Source organism: Chrysemys picta, chromosome 8 (assembly GCF_011386835.1).
Source record: "Chrysemys picta bellii isolate R12L10 chromosome 8, ASM1138683v2, whole genome shotgun sequence".
Taxonomy (NCBI): domain Eukaryota; kingdom Metazoa; phylum Chordata; order Testudines; family Emydidae; genus Chrysemys; species Chrysemys picta.
Genome location: NC_088798.1, coordinates 107,858,029 through 107,877,468, shown reverse-complemented (window position 1 = coordinate 107,877,468; position 19,440 = coordinate 107,858,029). Strand labels below are relative to the sequence as shown.

Sequence of the window (19,440 nt, the reverse complement as noted above, 5' to 3'; positions counted from 1 at the left end):
TTTGGGGGTAGGGGGAGTTCCAGCAGTGAGTCCACCCTTCTACATTCATGCACTCAGATAGACTAGGTTCCCCTGCAGCCAGGCAGTGGCCGCTTTCACCACCTTAGGACAAACACTGCTTCCTGCCCTGCCCTGCTAGGGTCTATTCTGCACTGGGAGGGCTGAGAGAGCTGCAAAACTCAGCTTCAAACTTTCTCAGCATTCAGGGTGTTGGGACCTGAGGTTTTGGTTTCTCTCACTAAAGTGACAGAAACTATGTTCAGATCTGACCTGAACTTCCTCTTTAAGGATGTTTTGGTTCAATCCCCTCTCAAATGTTGCACTAGATCCTTCCGTGGAACGCCCCATGCTACACTGCTGTGGTTAAAATCATCAGAGGCCATAAAGTCATGTTGCATAATTACCCTGACAATTTATTAGGTACAAAATCTGTTTGGCTGCCCTTCGGTAGGATGGCAACAAAAACAAATGATCCCTTACTTGCCTGTCTAAATATTTACTTGCCCAGGATGAAGGGGTGTCCTGGCTTCAAAAAGAGGGGGTTGGTGGGTCAGAGGAGGGTGTTTTCCAGGAGTGGGCCTTTTACTATGGAACTTGCTCTGACAAGCCAATGGCATGCTGAAAACCCATCTTTTCCCCCAGGCTTTCGGGGATTGGAAGCGTTAAGGGGTTGTCCGATGTCAGGACCTGCTGTTGCTATCCGCCTGGGTAAGCTTCCCAGGGGGGTTGCAATGGTAGAATATTCACTGGGGGGTCTCTGCCCTTTCTGTTTGCTGTTGCCATGTATTTGAAGTTTTGTAGAAGTACCTAAAGCTCTTGGGATAGGGGCTGTAAAGAAATCAAAACCCACTAATCAGTCAGTCAGTGAGTGGAGGTCAGTTTGAAGTAAGCACATCAGCCAGAGTTCTGCTTAGGAAAAAGTGTGCAGATCGTGCACTAGAAACTGACAATGTTGAGAGACCAGCCATCAGAAAGGATCCCAGAGTAGAATTTTGCTCCAAGCTTGTCATATTTCAAGGGAGTTGCCACTTTCAGCAGCTATTCACGTTGCTGTCTTGTGGATGAACACAAAATATACCCCTTCCTCGTGTTATGACATCAGGCCTTCTCCAGAGCCCACTGGAAGATTTCATTTGACTCTAGTAGTATTAGGTCAGCCCCATGATTAGTTTTACTTTCTGTGCTTTTGCTTTAAAATTTCTCAGTAACATTTTAGCCTGTTCAGAGCAGCATCCTCTGCCCTTGAACATTTATATCACTGCTTTAGCTGTAGATCATGAATACTTTGGGTTTATCATCGGCAATCATGCCAGAATTGTCCACTTCTATCAGAATGTTCTTGTCGTCCTTGACTGCTGGTGCCTGGTCGCTGTTCTGAAGAACATGCGGTAGGTTCCCCAAATGTATATCCATGTCTTTGAAGGCATGGAGTAAAAACACCCCCAAAATAATGGTGAGGAAGCCACAAACCGTCCCAATAATGTCCACCACCGACATGGCGACCCACTCCTTAAAGAGGATGATAGAAGTGGTGATGACTATGGTGGTGAATAACACGTAGTAGATGGGAAATACCAAGGAGGTGTTGAAAATGTCTAGAGCTTTGTTGAGGTAGTTGATCTGAGTGGTGACGGAACCCACTAGCGTGAGGATGAGGATCCAAGTCAGCGGGTTCTGCAGGACAGGCTGGTCAGCAAAGAAGCCCTTGATGGCGATCCCCAGTCCTTTGACGGAAGACACTGAGAAGGCACCAATCACGGAGCAGATGGTGAGGTAGATGAGAATGTTGCGCTGCCCGTAGCGGGGTCCGAGGAAGAAGATCAGAATCAGGCAGGTGACTAAGAGAATGGCAGCATAAGCGAGGAAACCTTTGAGAGGCAAGAAGTGACAACATGAAATCCACTGGCATGCACAGTCAGGCTATAACGCCAGCATGCGTTACTCGGGATACGTCAAACACCAGCCCACCGCTGGTCATAAGCAACGTAATCCAGAGTAAGGCAGTAACACACCGGACATATGCAGGAATACAGTTTGGAAAAAACCCCAAAGGCCAGATCTTCAAACTGGTGGGAAACATGGTAGCTCCACTAAACTGCATGAAGCTATGTGGATTTCCACCAGCTACAGATCTGGGACCAAAGAATCCCCAGGCACTTGTTATGCGATCCCAGTCTAAGGCCTTAGATAAATACCGGTCGGGGGTTCATTTTACCAGTTTATGAATGAGCTCGTTGCCCATGGAAAGTTCGAATCAGATGGCAACGTGTAGGGCCACATCAGCACATGGGGCCATGGGCATAAAGGAGGACGGGATTTGGCTGACTGTGGGAAACGGCTGTGCCGCCTCCGCATTGCAGCTTGGCCACCTTAATGCTGACCTGCTCCACTCCAGGTAGTCACAACCTGAGCACCTTGGAAGCGGAGACTGCAAATGGTTTGGGGGGGGGAGAAAGCTCCTCGTACAAATTCAGCCCAGATATGGATGCCCCTCAGAGAAGGGCAGCAACAGAATCAGGCTCCTAGATGCTCCAGTCATACAAATAACTGCAAACCCAACCGCAAGACTATGATTCTCTAGGGGATCCCAAGTGCTGATTACAAAAACAAACGCACGCTCCAGGATTCTAGAGCCACTGTCTAAAACACTAGAATGCACAACAGGGGTACTGCAGGGAACGGGTTATAGGGGTGCACCATGGAGTCTATTAAATCCTTCCGCTAGACCCTGGAGGCGTGGTCCCTAACTAAAGCAAACCTCCTTCTATCTGATGCTCGTACGGTTTCCTCTAAATGACCCCATCCTTCAGCCGGCTGAACGGCCTGGTGCTTACCGGGCTCTTTCAGTTTTGAAGCCATTTCGGCCAGCGTGGTGACCTCTTCTTCTTCTGGGGCGTGTATCACTATCACCGTGCTACCCACAATGCTCAGCATGCAGCCTAGCTTCCCCAGCAGGTTTAGCCGCTCTCCGAGCAGATAGGAAGATAGGATGGCGCTGTGCGGGTCAGACAAATAAAATACGTTACTACCCCCAAATCGTCTAAGGGAGAACTGCAAGGGTTAAACAAAAGGCAGATTAAAAGGTTACATGTAAAATACATTCATGTCTTCACTTTTATTAAGGGCCAGGAAGAAATTCTTCTCTCTGTTGTGTGGCTGTAAATCTAGAGTAACTCCACTGAGTTAAGTGGGGTTATGCCAGATTCACACCAGAGTTACTAACAACAGAGTCTGGACTGTGTGATTCCTAAAATTCACAACTCATGTAGAAATAAAATTAAGGTCTTGAAAAGAAAATGCTTATAGGTGAGGAGAGATCAATGTGTCTCCAGAGAAACTAATAGTGTGGCCAGTTCCATTCATACTCAGTTGGGTAACATGACGTTCCTAGCACCCAGAGAAAGGGGTTTGAGGACCAAAGAAACTAACACTCCATTAATTATTGAGTTATTAAACTTTAGAAACTCTTTGAAGGGACAGGGGAACCCAACAGCAAAAAGTCTAGTCACGTTCCAACTACGTGTTTGCTCATCAAAATGGCCCACTCTGGAGGCAGTTCCCCCACTGTAGTGGTACTAAATCTCCCATTTTTATTGTGAGTCTTGCAGTAATTGGTGTCTTTTTGAAAAAATAGCCCTAGCTCCTGGAGTCATGTGAAAATTGGAGACTCCCAGTTTTCATTAAAAGAAAAGTAAGTTTCTAGCCCTCTGGCAGGAGAGAAAAGTGCAAAAATGTGATCCCAATGCACCCTAAAAGTTCAAAAGCCAGACTGCAAATCAAGAGAACCCAAAATGGATGATTTTGTGAAAAGTTCTCATGATTTTTGGCATTTGGGATTGGCAATACTATCCACTGCCAAAAATGTTCTGGTACCAGCACCGCAGCTGGGCAAACAGAACAAGGAGGAAGAGACCGAGGTTTTTATAAAAACTTCCAAAGAGACCCTGGACTATTGGTCACACCAACATACATTGTTCCCATATGGCATATGTTATTTACTCCAACAGTTAATGTGCTTTGCGCAACATCCCACGCTGAGAAGAGCATCCACCTAGTTGTCTATTTTGTAGCAATCGCCAAGATGTTTTTCTTCTTGCCGCGCAAATCACGTTTGTGCCATCTGGGAAAAAAAGGGGGTTGAATATAAAAAGAGAGAGACCTAGAAATCACCTTATGAGCACGCTCAGGGCGCCAAGGGGGGTGACGATAGTTGCAGGTGCAAACGCATAGGCAGCAAAGTTGGCAGCTTCCCCTCCACCCACTGAGCAAACAAGAGAAAAACAAACAGCCAACACGTGAGTTACAACACGTACTTCGTTAAGGTCACTGTGCATTTTCAGAGCGATAAGGAAGGAGCCCGAATCTTGCTGGGGGTTTCCATGCCCCATGTAAACGGAGCCAGGGCATCTTGGGTAAAAATAACCCCTGTGAGAACTATTACCAAGGAGGGAGCTTCTCACAAGGGGGATTCGCAGGAAGTTGTGCATCCTGGATTCCATTACCAAGCAGGGGGATGGAGGTGCTACTACCCTCTCCCGAATATCTACCTACTGCTGTAGACGTGCCCTTTCATGACCTTGGTAGTCCAGCAGGCTTTGTCCAGTGTCTGGTACACTGACAGACCAGCCAGCCTTCCTGGTATAACCGGGGGCTTTTCATACTCTTGGCCAGGAAAACCAAGCGAACTAGTTCTGCAAGCAATCCAGACGGGCTGCGATGTGACGGGCACGGCATGCTGGTTCTGCTCTATTTATCTATCTGCAAAGGGTGGAGAATCCGTCCCCCCACTGAACCAACGTCCGAGCCACTGGAGAAACTAGCTAAAATAATAGCTTGGTTATGCCTCCATTTTCTAAACCTTGTGAGGGCTAGAAATGCATGGGAATGGGAATAACCCCACTTACTGGTTAACAGTCCAGCCCACCACAGCCAGTCCTTAAGGTAGCCATGACCTCCGTCTCCTGGGAAAACAAAGCACAGATATTTAGGGACTATAAGAAAAATAACCCCCAGCCACAAGAACTAGCAGATACCGAGCTATGGAGGGGCTGTTTCAAATGACTATTGAAACAACCTAGAAGGAGAGGAGACAATAAACAAATCAGTAAAATCCAACACGGCAACCAGAGATTGAGAAGGCTATTAGTGGAAGGTGGTATTTACAGCCTGCATAAATACAATAGAAAACAGCTATTTAATCCCACTGGACGACTCTGAAAAGGCAACGTTATCCCTGGCCGGTGCTAAGCACTGAAAGCTCTGTGATGAGTTTGCAGCATCTTTGCATGGATTTGCTGCATGCCCTTGACCACTAACAGCCATGGTCATTGTTTCTGTTTTTCAGGGAATTGCTGGAAGGGTCCCAGCAGCAAATCACAGAATATCAGGGTTGGAAGGAACCTCAAGAGGTCATCTAGTCCTATCCCCTGCTCAAAGTAGGACCAATCCCCAGACAGATTTTTACCCCAGTTCCCTAAACGGCCCCCTCAAGGACTGAACTCACAATGCTGGATTTAGCAGGCCAATGCTCAAACCACTAAGCTATAAATGCCTTGGCTAGGGCCCAGCTGTGGGACTGAAACATGAAAGGGAGATCGTGGGGGGAAGAGACAAAGGGTAAAGCTGATGGGGAAACAATCCTCTCGCTGGCATCATGGGTGGCAGTGTTAGCTAGAGCATAGGGCACTAAACTGCTCAGGACGTCTAGATTCTATCCCAAGCTTTGCTACTGATGGGCTGGGTGACCTTGGGCATGTTGCTTTCTCTCTCTTGGCCTCTGTTTCCCCTCCTACTCTTTGTCGTGTCTCTTTGGGCAGGGATTCTGTCATTATGTGGTTGTGCAGTACCTAGCACACAGGCGTCCTGATCTCAGTTGGGGCCTCTAGGCGCTACTGGAATACAAATAAATAATAATAACGGCCCCGACTTAATGCAAACAGGGAGTTTCAGGACTCTGCATTTCCGATGCAGAATTATTTATGGCATTAAAAAAAAAAATGAGATGGTGGAAAATGTGTCTCTAAAAAGGGAGAGTTCAGAGGCTCTGAACTCCCATTGATTTTAGTGGGAGCAGGCTAGGGCCAGTTTTCAATTACACTGGCTGAGCAGGTACTACCACGTAACAGCCCAAATTACGGGGACTGTCGACATATGCAGCAGCAGAGGGCCGTGCTCAAATACCATGCTAATGAGCCTGGAATAAATGCCTAGATGGAAAGATGAGATGGCTAAAAGGAAAGTCTGAGCCAGCAATGGAGAAAGTTTCCCAAGTGTTCTATTGCTAGAATTGAAACATTTCAAGCTCCTCAATGAAAGCTACAGGGAGAAGATTACACACCGGCTCCCTCAGAAATCCCGGCTGTCTCTGGCGCAAAACTTTCTCAGATATTCTTCTTTGTGGCTGAAATTTTCCGTGGTTGAACGCAGCCCCACGGTGGATCACTCTGGAAAATCCCCGTGACCACTACGGAGTTAGCTCAGCTTTGGGAGGGGGAAGCTGGGGAAATACTTCTGTTAATGTTAAATTTCTAAGATTTCTTTGGGCAGATAACTCAAAAAAGCTGAACTGTACAACATCGGCTGTTGCATATGGCCGGTCCTCAGCAAGGGGCAGTCACCCTGGGGGTGGATCTGTATCGCTTTAGTGGTTCGAGGCCCAGACTGGCATTCAGGAGCTCTGGGTTATAGTCCCAGCTTTGCCCCGGGCCTGCTGGGCGACCTTAGTCAAGTCACCTCACTGCTCTGTGCCTCAGTTTCCCCATCTGTAAAACAGGGACAATGATACTGACCTCCTTTGTAAAGCTCTTTGAGATCAGCTGATGAAAAATGTTATCTAGGAGCTAGGTGCTGTGGTTTGTACACAATGAGGTTGGCTGCAGGTGCGGTTCGAAACGCCTATTAAGAATTATGTCTGTGACACCAGAGCAATGGGCTAAACTCCACTGTGCAACTCAACAGAGGGCAGAACTGGGGGATAAGACTCCACCCTGCCTCCAAATTCCACCTATTGGGACACACAAACACACCCACATTTACCTAGAATCTGTACACACGGCTGGTCAGCCAACAGACACGCACACACCAGTGGAACCCCACTGCACACACGTGCTCCAACAACCACAAGCTGAGCTTTCACAAATCCCACTCAGACTCACCTCCACCTGCTGCTCTAACGTGATGCAATATACACACGCTTCCCCTTGCTCAAGCACCTACTGCATAATCGCATTCTGGCACATACCTTTCCCCTTGTGCAACACAATCCCACACAGGCATGCCTCAGCCAGAGCCTGCATTCAGCACCCCCCACTTGCCCCAACAGGCATGACACATTTGCATGCTCTCACAGAGATCCCTCTTGCTCCAGCTCTGGTCGTGCCCCCTAGGCCATCTTATCAGGACAGACACACTCTGTCAGCAAGAAGGTATGGTTTGCACTCTGCTCATTAAGGACAATGCACATGTGTGAAGGGATGGAAGTAAAGCCTTGCAGTATCACTTACCCTCACCTTGCAAAACAGTGGGGATGAAGGTCAGCAATACCATTAGGGGCCAGCCCACTCAGTAATAAGCCCTGCCTTGTTCTGTGTCATCTGAGAAGTCATAGTCAGTGAAACCTCATGGTGCCAGCGGTAGGATACCTGAGACACCAACTGAAGAACACTGAGGATCTTATAATCATTACCTCTAATTTGGATGGGCACCATCCAAGGTGCTTTTCTACCTGTGAAGTAAAGCCACCCGGACCATTCTTAGGGCATTAGAACTGCTTTGGTTCTGAGGTGCTGGGTGCAGGTGCATCAAAAAGATAACCTCTCTGAGACGGCAAAGATAACGACAGCGGCCCTCACTTGCTGCATCATGTCTGAGATTAGATTGTAACCTCTCCAGCCAGCACAAAGACCATATCGTTCTGTAGAGTTTTTAGCATGTTTTAGTTACTGTATTATTATTAATAATAAATAAATAACACAGATGGGGAATTATTTATATGTAGTTTAACATTAAGTTAATATTTACTTGGTGGAAGAGAGAAAGTTTATCAACACATTCTGGGCTCTGCAAATGAATTTGACATTTTGCATTAATAAGATGTCATTCTCCAGTGCAGGAAAAACACACAGGGCCTTGTCCTGTCCCAGTGAATCCAATGGCAAACTTCCCCATTGACTTCAATACATGCAGGATTTGATTCATGGAGAATAGAATTGTGCAATCCCATCTGAGTAAATTGATCCATTCTTCATGGGTGAAATTCTCCCCTCGGCAAAGGGCCAGCACCAGAGCTGTGAACCATTTGAGTCCCACATCCAGTTTTATTTACACAGAGAAGAGTCCCTGATGGATAAAAAGTTCCCCACTCCCAGTTATCATGCTCTTCAGATGCAAACACACGCACCAACAGCAAATCTCACGAGGCATTTCCCCCGGCCTCATTACTTATGGGAGTGTGGACAATGCGTCTGATTCTGGGAGCAGAAACCCCATCTTCCCCACCATCCTCCCAGGATCTCCATACCTGCTCTGGTGCTCCCTTTGTCCACCAGCCGCAGCAGCCCTTTCTTCTTGAGGATGACACTGCTGCCGATGAGGAAACTGGAGAAGATGGCAAGGGCCAAGCCAATGTAGAATCCATATTTGCTTTCTACTTGTGTTGCCCAGCTGCTGTGCAAAGTGAGGTTCTTATGGACAGAGGTGGTCAGGTTGCCGTCACTGATCACCTGGCATACGACCCGATGAGAAGAGCAAGAAACAGCAACCAAAGAACCTGTGAGGACAACGCACACAGAAAACAAATGTGAAACGTTAGTGAGAATATTCTGTGGGACTCTATCAAATGTGTTTCTTTAGGGATGGTGATGTAGTGGTCGACCACAGGGCTGAGACCCAGGATTCTAATCGCAGGTCTATCACTGAGTCCTTAGACAGCCTTGACAAAAATGATTTAAGGCCAGATTCTAGCACCCTTATGCACCTAGTTCATGAACAGTCCCCCTGAAGTCAAGGTGTTACTGAATATGATCAAAGTAACAGAATCTCTCTACCTAAGGTACTTATGTGGCCCCCCAATACTGTAGTATGTGAGCACCCCAAAATCTTTAGCATGTTTATCCTCCTAACACCCCTGGGAGCTGGGTAAATCCTATTATTGTCATGAAACTGAGGCAGAGAGAGACTAAGAAGCAGCTTCACAAAGTATTTAGATTTCTCCTACATGAATGGAAGTTAGGGGCTGGAAGACCTGGGCCTAAGTGACTTGCCCAAGGTCATGCAGGAAGTCTGTGTTGGAGCAGGGAACTGACCCCAGACCAAAGGTTCAAACCAACAACAAAACCAAGTAGCAAAGGAAACACTTAACAGAGGCATGAATGCTAATTGTTTAATGTACGAAACCCTCAAGAAGGGGGCAATTACGTGGCATGACTTTGTGGCTGGATGCCATGGGTAGGCATCAGTGGCACTGGGACACTCGGCTTTAAGCTCCATCTGTACTACAGCTAGAAACCCCTGGCACGCTTAGCGGGCAAGTTTCCAGCTAGCGTGACTGGACACAGCAGCTTTTTCCCAGCATGGCTCTAGAATCCTGGAAATGTCGGGCTGGAAGGGACCTCGATAGGTCACTAGTCCCGCTGCCTGCCCTGAGGCAGGACCAAGTAAACCTAGACCCTCCCTGAGAGGTGTTCGTTGAACTGTTCTTAAATATCTCCAGGGATGGGGTTCCATAACCTCCTCTGGTAACCTAGTCTAGTGCTTAACTAGCCTTATCGTTAGAAAGATTTTCCTAATATCTAACCGAAATTACCCTTGCTGCATCGTAAGCCCATTGCTCCTTGTCCTTCCTTCAGTGGACATGGAGAGCAAGTGATCCCTGTCCTGTTTAGAACAGCCCTTAGCATATTGGACGACTGTTATCAGCTCCACCCTCTGTCTCCTTTTCTCAAGACTAAGGATGCCCAATTTTTTCAGCCTTTCCCCATTGGTCAGGTTTTCTAAACCTTTTATCATGTTCGTTGCTGTCCTCTGGACTCTCTCCCACTTGTCCACATCTTTCTTAAAATGTGGCATCCAAAACTGGACACCGGACTCCAGCTAATACCTCACCAGTGCTGAGTAGAGAGGAACAATTACCTCCCATGTCGTACATATGACACTCCTGTTAATACACCCCACTGCATCACATTTTTTTGCTCATATTCAATTTGTTACCCACTATGTTCCCCTAGATTCTCTTCTGCAGTACCACTGCCTAGCCAGTTATTCCCCATTTCATAGTTGTGCATTTGCTTTTTCCTTCCTAAATGTAGTACTTTGCACTTGCTTTTATTGCAGTTCATCTTGTTGATTTCAGACCAATTGCCCAATTTGTCATAGCCATTTTGAATTCTAATCCTGTCCACCAAAAGTGCTTACAACCCTCCCAGCTCGGCGCCACCCATGACTTTTATAAGCATATTTTTCACTCCATTAGCCAAGTCATTAATGGAAATGTTGACTATTACCAGACCCAAGACGGACCCAGGAGCGGCACCAGGGTTTTTGGGGCCCTAGGCGGGGGTCCTTCCGTGCTCCCGGTCGTCGTTGGCAATTCTGCGGCGGGGGGGTCCTTCCACGCTCCCGGTCTTCGGGGCACTTCGGCGGCGGGTCCTGGAGTGAGTGAAGGACCCGCTGCAGAATTGCTGCCGAAGACCCGGAGCACAGAAGGACCCCCCACTGCCGAATTGCCGCCGAGGGTGGCAAAATGCCACCCCCCCCCCAAATCCTGGCACCGCAGGCAACCGCCTAGGTCACATAAATGGAAGCACCGGCCCTGGACGGACCCCACTAGATACGTCTTCCCAGTTTGACAGTGAATCATTGATAACTACTCTGTGAGGATAATCTTTCAACCAGTTGTGCACCCACCATCTAGAAATTTCATTTAGACCCCATTTTCCTAGTTGGCTTATGAGAATTCATATGGGACTGCGTCAAAAGCCTTATTAAAATCAAGCTATAGCACACCTACTGCTTCCCCACAATCCACTAGGCCAGAAACACTGTCAAAGAAGGAAATGAGCCTGACTTGTTCCTGACAAATCCATGGTGGCTATTCCTTATAATCCTGCTATCCTCAGGGTGCTTACAAATTGATTGTTTAATCATTTGTTCCAATATCTTTCCAGGTCTCAAAGTTAGACTCACCGGCCTAATTCCCCAGGTTCTCTTTGTACCCCTTTTTCAAGATCAGTACTATGCTTGTTCTTCTCCAGTCCTCTGGGACCTCACCCATCCTCCAAGATAATCACTAATGGCTCCGAGAAAATGCCCAAAGGTGAACTTCATCAAACCCTGATGACTTGAATATATCTAACTCATCTAACTATTCTGTAATCCGTTCTGGCTTGTGTTCCTTCACTCATGTGTGTCATTTGTGTCGGCCTTTCCATACCTATGCACTGAACAGCCATGTTTGTATCTTGTCTCTCTAATGTCCTGGGACCAACACAGCTACCACAACACTACGTGTTTTGTGTCAACACACTCTAGGAAAACTTGGGCTCAGCAGTTGAGACCGGGAGCTGTAGTTTGTGGGTCCTTTTCATACAGTGACCTGCGCTTTAGGACATCCTCCCACCTGGCTATAAATGGGTGACATGCAGGAGTGCTGGGAAGAGGGTCAACTTTATTTCCTGACTCCTGTCATATGACATTGGTCAGGGCTGCTGAAAGTTAATATCGCTGTCACACAGCAGGGGTCACAGTATCCTTCTCAGGTACTATGCGAGTCCTGTATGTTATCAGTGATGTTCCCTTGTCAGCTAAAGTCCTTCAAGAACTGAGACTCTGAAGTAATTTCCCCTTTCTCCACCATAAGCAGAAATAACAATTTGACTCCCACTCTTTATTCACAGAGTCACAAACAATCCTTGCTCTCCAGATATACTAACAGCCCTGGAGGCTAAGGGAGAGTCTATCTCAGCCCAATCACGCTGCTACTACAGGGCCATCAGAGCCTAAAGCATTATTTGTTTCCATCAGGAACTGACTTCAGCAAATGCAGAACAAATACAGGGGCAACCGAGAGAAGGGATTTACTATACGACAGGTGAAGATCATTGGCTATCTAGCACGAGTATAGTAATTGGAGGGAAGACGTTTATTGAATAAAACACCTCTCTGAAGTGTGGAGAGAAGCATTAAAAAGCATTTGCCAGGTTGGAATGACTCCACCAGCACCAAGATAGAGAGGGGGGGAAATGAAATGAACTTGGAAAAAAATATTGACACTTTCCCTATTTGAAAATGAATATTGACTTTCAAGTTATCTTCTATTTATGGCCCCTCAGTATAGTATGTGAGGGCTGGGCACCAGGAAGCTCCCAGAGAAACAAGAAGGGCATGGCTCCCAGCTCAGAGTGGCAGATCTGTTTACTGAATTCTGAAACAGCCATGATTCAAACATTGTTTGCAGTGTTCGTGTAGCCCTGTCGGTCCCAGGATATTAGCGAGACAGGATGGGTGAGGTAATGGCTTTTATTGCACCAACTTCTGTTGGCGAGAGAGACACGATTTTGAGCTTACACAGAGCTCTTCTTCAGGTCAGTCAGGTTACACAAAAGAATTATTCTCTTGGTAGGACTGTCATTTGTCTAGTACAGGGGTAGGCAACCTGCGGCACGCAAGATGATTTTCAGTGCACTCACACTGCCCGGGTCCTGGCCACCGGTCCGGGGGGCTCTGCATTTTAATTTAATTTTAAATGAAGCTTCTTAAACATTTTAAAAACCTTATTTACTTTACATACAATAGTTTAGTTCTATATTATAGACTTATAGAAAGAGACCTTCTAAAAACGTTAAAATGTTACCGGCACGCAAAACCTTACATTAGAGTGAATAAATGAAGATTCGGCACTGCACTTCTGAAAGGTTGCCGACCTGAAGGAGATACTGTGTAAGGTTGAAAGCTTGTCTCTCTCCCCAGCAGAAGTTGGTCCAATAAAAGCTATTACCTCACCCACCTCGTCTCGCTAATATCCTGGGACAACCACGGCTACGCCAACAAAATGAATTTTAATTTTTGATAGATTTTCAGTTTGCCAAAAATGTCAAGAATCTGCCTTTTCATCTCCATTTGGGGGGGTCGCAAAAATTTTTGAAATAGTGACATTTTCCACGGGGCAGGAAATCTGCTTCCTGACCAGCGCTAGTTATCAAGGCCCCTTGACACAAAACTTGCTGTAGAACTCAGGACTCATAGATTTAAAGGTCAAATGGGACCATTATGGTTATTTAATTTGACCTCCTGCATAATACAGGTCGGAGACTCTCCACCCAGTAATTCCTGCATCAAGCCTGGTAACGTGTGGTTGAATGAGAGATTATCTTCTAGAAAGACATCCAACCCTTGTTGATTTAGAGACTCCAATGTCACTCTGCCTGTTCAGGCCGCCCTCTGCCAGCTAGTCCGTCGCTCATCACTTCCAGCACCACATTTCTACCTAATTTGGTAATTTTGCTTTTCTATGGAATTAGAGGAGAGCTTTTCGTCAGGCGCTCCCAAATGGCCTGACCCCTATAGGAGTAGATAGTTAAGTAAAAGGTTAGAATAGCAACCTCTCGCAAAGCTTCCCTCTCTGGCGCACGTTGTCTGTGGTAGGATCATTGGGAATAAAGACCAACCGATTACGGAGTTGATCAGTAGCTAGGAATGGGCGACACGGGATGGATCACTTGATGATTCCCTGTTCTGTTCATTCCCTCTGGGGCACCTGGCACTGGACACTGTCGGAAGGATACTGGGCTAGATGGATCACTGGTCTGATCCAGTCTGGCCGCTCTTATGTTCTCATGTCAGGTTACACAAAATAATTATTCTCTTGGTCGGATTGTCGTTTGTTTTCACAGCCACCCGTATGGCAGCATCCAGCACTTGGGGCCATGTCATATGCCAATAACTTCTGGCAAAACCTAGGCGAAATCTCCTCCAGAGAAGATGCTAACTTCAGAGTACTGCAGCATATGACAAAGATGCTGGGCCTCTTTCCTGTGCCCCTTTGCCCTCTAGAAGCACACTATATCACGCCTGAGAACCCAGAAGGTATGGGGGCAGATCCTCAGATCCTTGTCGTAGCCTCCTTGATTCAACAGAGTTCTGGCAAACGGCACTAGTTGAGCATTTGCCACATGATTATTCTGAAGTTAGGTCAAAGGAGGAGGCCCTTAGTGGGATGATACCGAGACGCTCTGAAAACACAAATTAAAACACCAGCAAGGTTGACTCAGCCCTTCCTAATTCTTTTTGATTGCCAGGAATGTTATGTACTCAGATACCACAGTGATGGGCACAGCATTAACACCTCGGTAGATTTACTGGCTGTGTGTCTCCTTCAGCTGGGACCTTGAAAACAGAGGTCCTGATTCATCACTGCATATGCTGTGGCGACTCCACTGATTTCAGTAATGGTGAATCTGGCCCAGACGCTCTGTCTGGCAAATGATCCCCTGGCACTTTTTCTAGGAGTACAGATTCGTCCTTGACCAAAATTTCCACTTCCCATCCCCACTGTTGTGCAGTGTCCTGGGCACCCCCTGGCTGGTGAATGCCTGTGAAGTTGGAAAGTATTCAGATCCTGCAGGATGAAATTGGGGCTATCCATGTGATTCATTATCAGGTGGCATGAAAATAGATAAGAATCAAGTGCTTCTCGGTAAAGCGCCACTAAAAATCAGCGTCTACATCAAAGCTGTATCAATGGGTGTGGGTGGGAAAATTGTCGAGCTTCTTTTTCTGGTTCTCCCACTGCTGCCACACCCGAGACATTGCTCCTAGCTACCCTTAGCTCTGTGAAAAAAAGTACAGAGACGGATGAGGGAAGAAAATGCCCAGATGGAACTTCACAGACGAGGGTTCCACCACTAGGGAGCAGACCGCCTCTGAGCAACGAAAGAGCTGAGTCGAATTTTAAAAGAATAGACAGCGTGTATCAGAACTATGAGCTGCATCATTGCCTCAGTCTTAGCAATGGGAAGAGGGACCCGCCATGTGGATTTTGCCCAGCCAAGGAGTTCTTTGTGGCTGGTTGGACATGGACACTCATGTCACACATCCCCCTCCCCTGCCCCCTTCTCAGACCCTGTGAGGAATTCACAAAAGAAAGTTGGTACAGTCTGAGGCTGCTGTAGCGGGCTGGTCTACACTAGGGGTGGGAGGGTCGATGTAAGATACGCAACTTCAACTACGGGAACAGCGTAGCTGAAGTCGACGTATCTTATTTCGACTTACCTCCCATCCTCACGGTGCGGGATCGATGGCCGCGGCTCCCCCGTCGACTCCACTACCGCCGCTCGCCCTGGCGGAGTTCCGGAGTCGACGGGAGCGCGTTCGGGGATCGATATATCGCGTCTAGACGAGACGCGATAAATCGATCCCCGATAAATCGATCGCTACCCGCCGTCTGGACGTACCCACCATTGTGCAGTCTCTCCTCTCCTCACCGTGTGGGTGTTTCTGCAGGGGGGATTGCCCTGCGCTCAAATGATCCAGTGGGAAATTCGCTGACTGTGGACTTCTCTCCCAAAGGACCTGGTGGAAGCGCCATCACTAGTTTTTTTTTTTTTTCTAGGCTGTGTAAAATGCTCCCATATATACTGTAGGGAACAATCCTCCATAAGGCAGGGGGATGGGTTAAATGGTCTACAGAGTCTTTTCTATCTTGGATTAGTAAAATTTAGAAGAAGAAACCCCCCAGCTGCTTTGTAAGTCATAGAAATCATAGAATATCAGGGTTGGGAGGGACCTCAGGAGGTATCTAGTCCAACCCCCTGCTCAAAGCAGGACCAATCCCCAACTCAATCCCAATTCCCAAACTAAACTTGCAGTTCCTGCACATGCTGTAATGCACAGGTAACATAGTGCTTAGTCACTCTCATTTCTTCTGCTACAGAACAGGCTTTGTGAGACTTAGAACAAAAACGAGGAGCACCTTAAAGACTAACAGATTTAATTGGGCATAAGCTTTCGTGGGTAAAAACCCCACTTCTTCAGATGCACTTTAGAACAAAAGTGACTGCTAACTCCCCTGGCTGCACAATGTCCTCATGTGCCATAGCTTTTACCTCTCCCAAAGAGAGCAAATAACATCAGCCCCCTCCAATGTAAAACAGAGCCACTATAAAACCTGAGCGGGAGCAAGCCAGAGGTCTGCTTGCTGATTGATTAGCTCTGCTTGTTACATTCTATTATTCAGCCTTCCAGGCAGCAAAAGGAATTACATGCCTTTGTAGTGGGGATGGGGGGAGGTATCTCCAAAGATAAATTCTCTTCCCTTAGTGGCTGTAGTCCATGAAAGCTTATGCTCTAATAAATTTGTTAGTCTCTAAGGTGCCACAAGTATTCCTGTTCTCTTCCCTTAGAATTTCAGGTTGGGATACACAAGAATCACCTGAACTTCAAATAGGGCCCAGATGTTGATACTTATATCCCCAGACATGAAAATACACCAGTCAATAAGGCACATGGACAAGCAACTGTGGCTTACCCGAAGAGAGTGAGGTTTCCTATTCTTGTCACTGGTTATTTCTAGAAGTTAAAAAGGCAGATTCTCAGCTGGGGTCAGTTGTCATGGTGCCATTGCCTTCAATAGAGCTGGGGCCAATTCCACCAGCGGCAGATCTGCCCCATGAGGATTAAAAGGAACGTAGCTATGCACGCACATTTTCACAGCCAGAGCCCAGAGCTATCACACACGTGCTTTAAGGGCGTGAGCCAAAGGCCGCTGGAGTCAACGGAACACTTCCTGTTGACCTTCATTGGCAGTAGGCCCCACGCAGCTGCATGCAGTCCCGATTATCATTCCAATGCAAATCCCAGATGCTTTACACTTCACACCTTTTGGCATCACGGGGCAGCCCACCAGGCCTAGGCTAGGAGTGCACATCTCCAGGGCTCTGAGTGGGAGGGAGAGCGCTCTGAGGGGACCCCCTGTTCCAGCCTCCCCCAGAACAGGGGCTGGATCTAGCGCTTCTCGGAACTTTAAAGAAAAAAGTTTCACCTTGGAAAGAACAAGCTACAGAATCACAGAACGCTGGGGCTGGACGGGGCCTCCAGGGCACACACAACCCCCAGGCTGAGGCAGGACCAAGTCAACCGAGGCTAACCAACCAGTTCCTAAAACCCTCCAATGAGGCGGGTTCCACACCCTCCCTCGGAGCCTGTGGACTTCCCCTCAGTTCTTAGGAACAGGTTGGACAAAGTTGCCTGTCTGGAGGGGGGACCTGGAAGGGAAACCAGCCCTGCACTGGCCAGTCCTTTACCACCTGCTTCCCCCTGACACCCTCCCCACTTGCTCCTGCCCAGGTCCCTGCATGCATTATGAGAGGTAGCCCAGCCTCAGCGATGAGTGACACCCAGGCCAGCCCTATGGGGGGATCTCTGATACCCCACCCCCAGATCAGCACAAACACCTGCCCAGTTCCCCCTCCTCCAATGGGGCCACCTCGCCTCCTGGAGCCCCCCTGCTCCCATGCACCCTGCATTTCCCTCTAGTCAGAGGAACCCACCAGCCCCCCACCCCATAACTCTTGCTCCAGGCCCTGGCTCCAGTGCTACCCACCATGGGAGCAGTGCCTGGGGCAGGGCTGACTTGGGGGGCAGCCCCAGCTGTAGCCCCAATTCCCTGGGGTCCTAGCATGGGCTCTGGCACTGTCTCCTTTCCAACCCCGAAATTGGTGAGAAATCAGGGGCCGGCAGCCTGGCTTGGGAGCCCTGGGATACAAAGCCCAGTGCCACGGGGCTGCAAAGGTGTGTGGTTTCCCAGCCCCACTCAGCCCCCCAGCCCCCTCCCAAACCCCCCAACTCTGCCCCCTTCTGACCCCATCATACTCCACCCCATCCCACCCCCCTTTGGAACCCATCCCAGTCCTCAGCCCCACTCACCCCCCCAGACCTCCCCAGCTCTAACCCCTTCCGACTGGCCACCTCTTCCAATCCTACTGTCCCAGCTCAGTCCTCACCTCCCTATCCCACCCCCATCCCAGCCTCACTCAGCCCCCCAGCCTCCTCTGGAACCCCCAACTCTGCCCCCTTCCGACCCCATCATACTCCAACCCCATCCCACCCCCCTTTGGAACCCATCCCAGTCCTCAACCCCACTCACCCCCCCCAGACCTCCCCAGCTCTAACCCCTTCCGACCTGCCCCCTCTCCCAATCCTACTGTCCCAGCTCAGTCCCCACCTCCCTACCTCACTCCCATCCCAGTCCCACTCACCCCCCAGCCTCCTCTGGAACCCCCCAACTCTGCCCCCTTCCGACCCCATCATACCCCAACCCCGTCCCACCCCCCTTCTGACCCCCATCCCAGTCCCACTCACCCCCCCAGCTCCCTCCAAAACTCCCCAGCTCTGCCCCCTTCCGACCCCATCATACTCCTAACCCCGTCCCCCTACCAACCCCCCTCCCAGTCCTCAGCCCCACTCACTCCCCCAGCCCCCTCCAGACCCCCCAACCCCATCATACCTCAACCCCGTCCCCCCTTCAAAGCCCCCTCCCAGTCCTCAGCCCCACTCACTCCCCCAGCCCCCTCCAGACCCCCCCACCCCATCATACTTCAACCCCGTCCCCCCTTCAAACCCCCCTCCCAGTCCTCAGCCCCACTCACTCCCCCAGCCCCCTCCAGACCCCCCCACCCCATCATACTTCAACCCCGTCCCTCCTTCAACCCCCCCCTCCCAGTCATCAATCCCACTCACTCCCCCCCTCGCTCCTCACCCCAGACTTCAATCCCGTCCCGCCCCCCATGCCCCGGCACCCACCGTTCGCACAGCTGCTGTTCCCCCACAGCGGCTCCATGGGCTCGGATCCGGATCGCAGGCGGGTGTGTGTGTCCCGATGCCGCTGTCTCCTCTGCCCCTCCTTTGCGAGGAGCGGCACCTCGGACCTCGCCCTGCCTCTGCCGAGCCGGAAAGTTGCTCCTGGCTGGGCTGGGTGTGCACCTGCTGCAGCCGGATACTCCACCGACTCCGGCTTCTCCTCCCCCTGGCGCTGCAGCCTCCTCACTCCCCAGGGACTCAGCCCCTGCCTGACCTCAGGCCCCCAGCACTCAGGAGGGGGGAGGGCGTGAGTCTCTGCTTCATGCAGAAAAAGGGAAGGGATCAAACAAACGTCTAGGTCCAAATGCTCCAAGCGAGGGTGTGTGTGTGTACGTGTGTGTGTACGTGTGTGTGCCGCTCACACAGGTGGGTGGGTGTAAGCGATGCTCTGAAAACGCACCCAAGTAATCATGCAAACCCGGCAGTGGTGAGCGCACCTCTGTACTGAGTGTGCACAAAAAAACACCGTGAGCGTGAGCACAATTCCCCGACGTGCCCATTGCAAACGCTGCTGGTATTTTTTGTAAGTTTCCTTTGCACTTTTGCTCACGCTTGACTCTCGCTGTGAAGTAGGGTGACCAGATGTCCCGA

At 49.2% G+C, this 19,440-nt stretch overlaps 1 protein-coding gene across 1 annotated transcript; it reads right to left on the bottom strand.

The window, feature by feature from the left end:
* Positions 1-387: 387 nt before the first annotated feature.
* Positions 388-19,176, bottom strand: NIPAL4 (NIPA like domain containing 4). Its single transcript, XM_024106803.3, has 6 exons — positions 18,793-19,176; positions 8,519-8,767; positions 4,905-4,961; positions 4,171-4,261; positions 2,835-2,995; positions 388-1,868 (listed from the first exon to the last, which is right to left on the bottom strand). The coding sequence occupies exons 1-6, from the start codon at positions 18,827-18,829 to the stop codon at positions 1,264-1,266; spliced, it is 1,200 nt and encodes a 399-aa protein (XP_023962571.2). The 5' UTR covers positions 18,830-19,176; the 3' UTR covers positions 388-1,263.
* Between the last annotated feature and the right edge of the window lie 264 nt (positions 19,177-19,440).

Bases quoted from the DNA above. Each gene is read 5' to 3' on its own strand.
- NIPAL4 (XM_024106803.3), bottom strand. From the start codon at position 18,829: ATGGAGCCGCTGTGGGGGAACAGCAGCTGTGCGAACG. The intron at 4,962-8,518 runs GTATGGAGATCC...TTGTTTTCCCAG, and splicing joins CAAAGGGAGCACCAGAGCAG to GAGACGGAGGTCATGGCTAC. The intron at 4,262-4,904 runs GTAAGTGGGGTT...TTGTTTGCTCAG, and splicing joins GTGGGCTGGACTGTTAACCA to TGGGTGGAGGGGAAGCTGCC.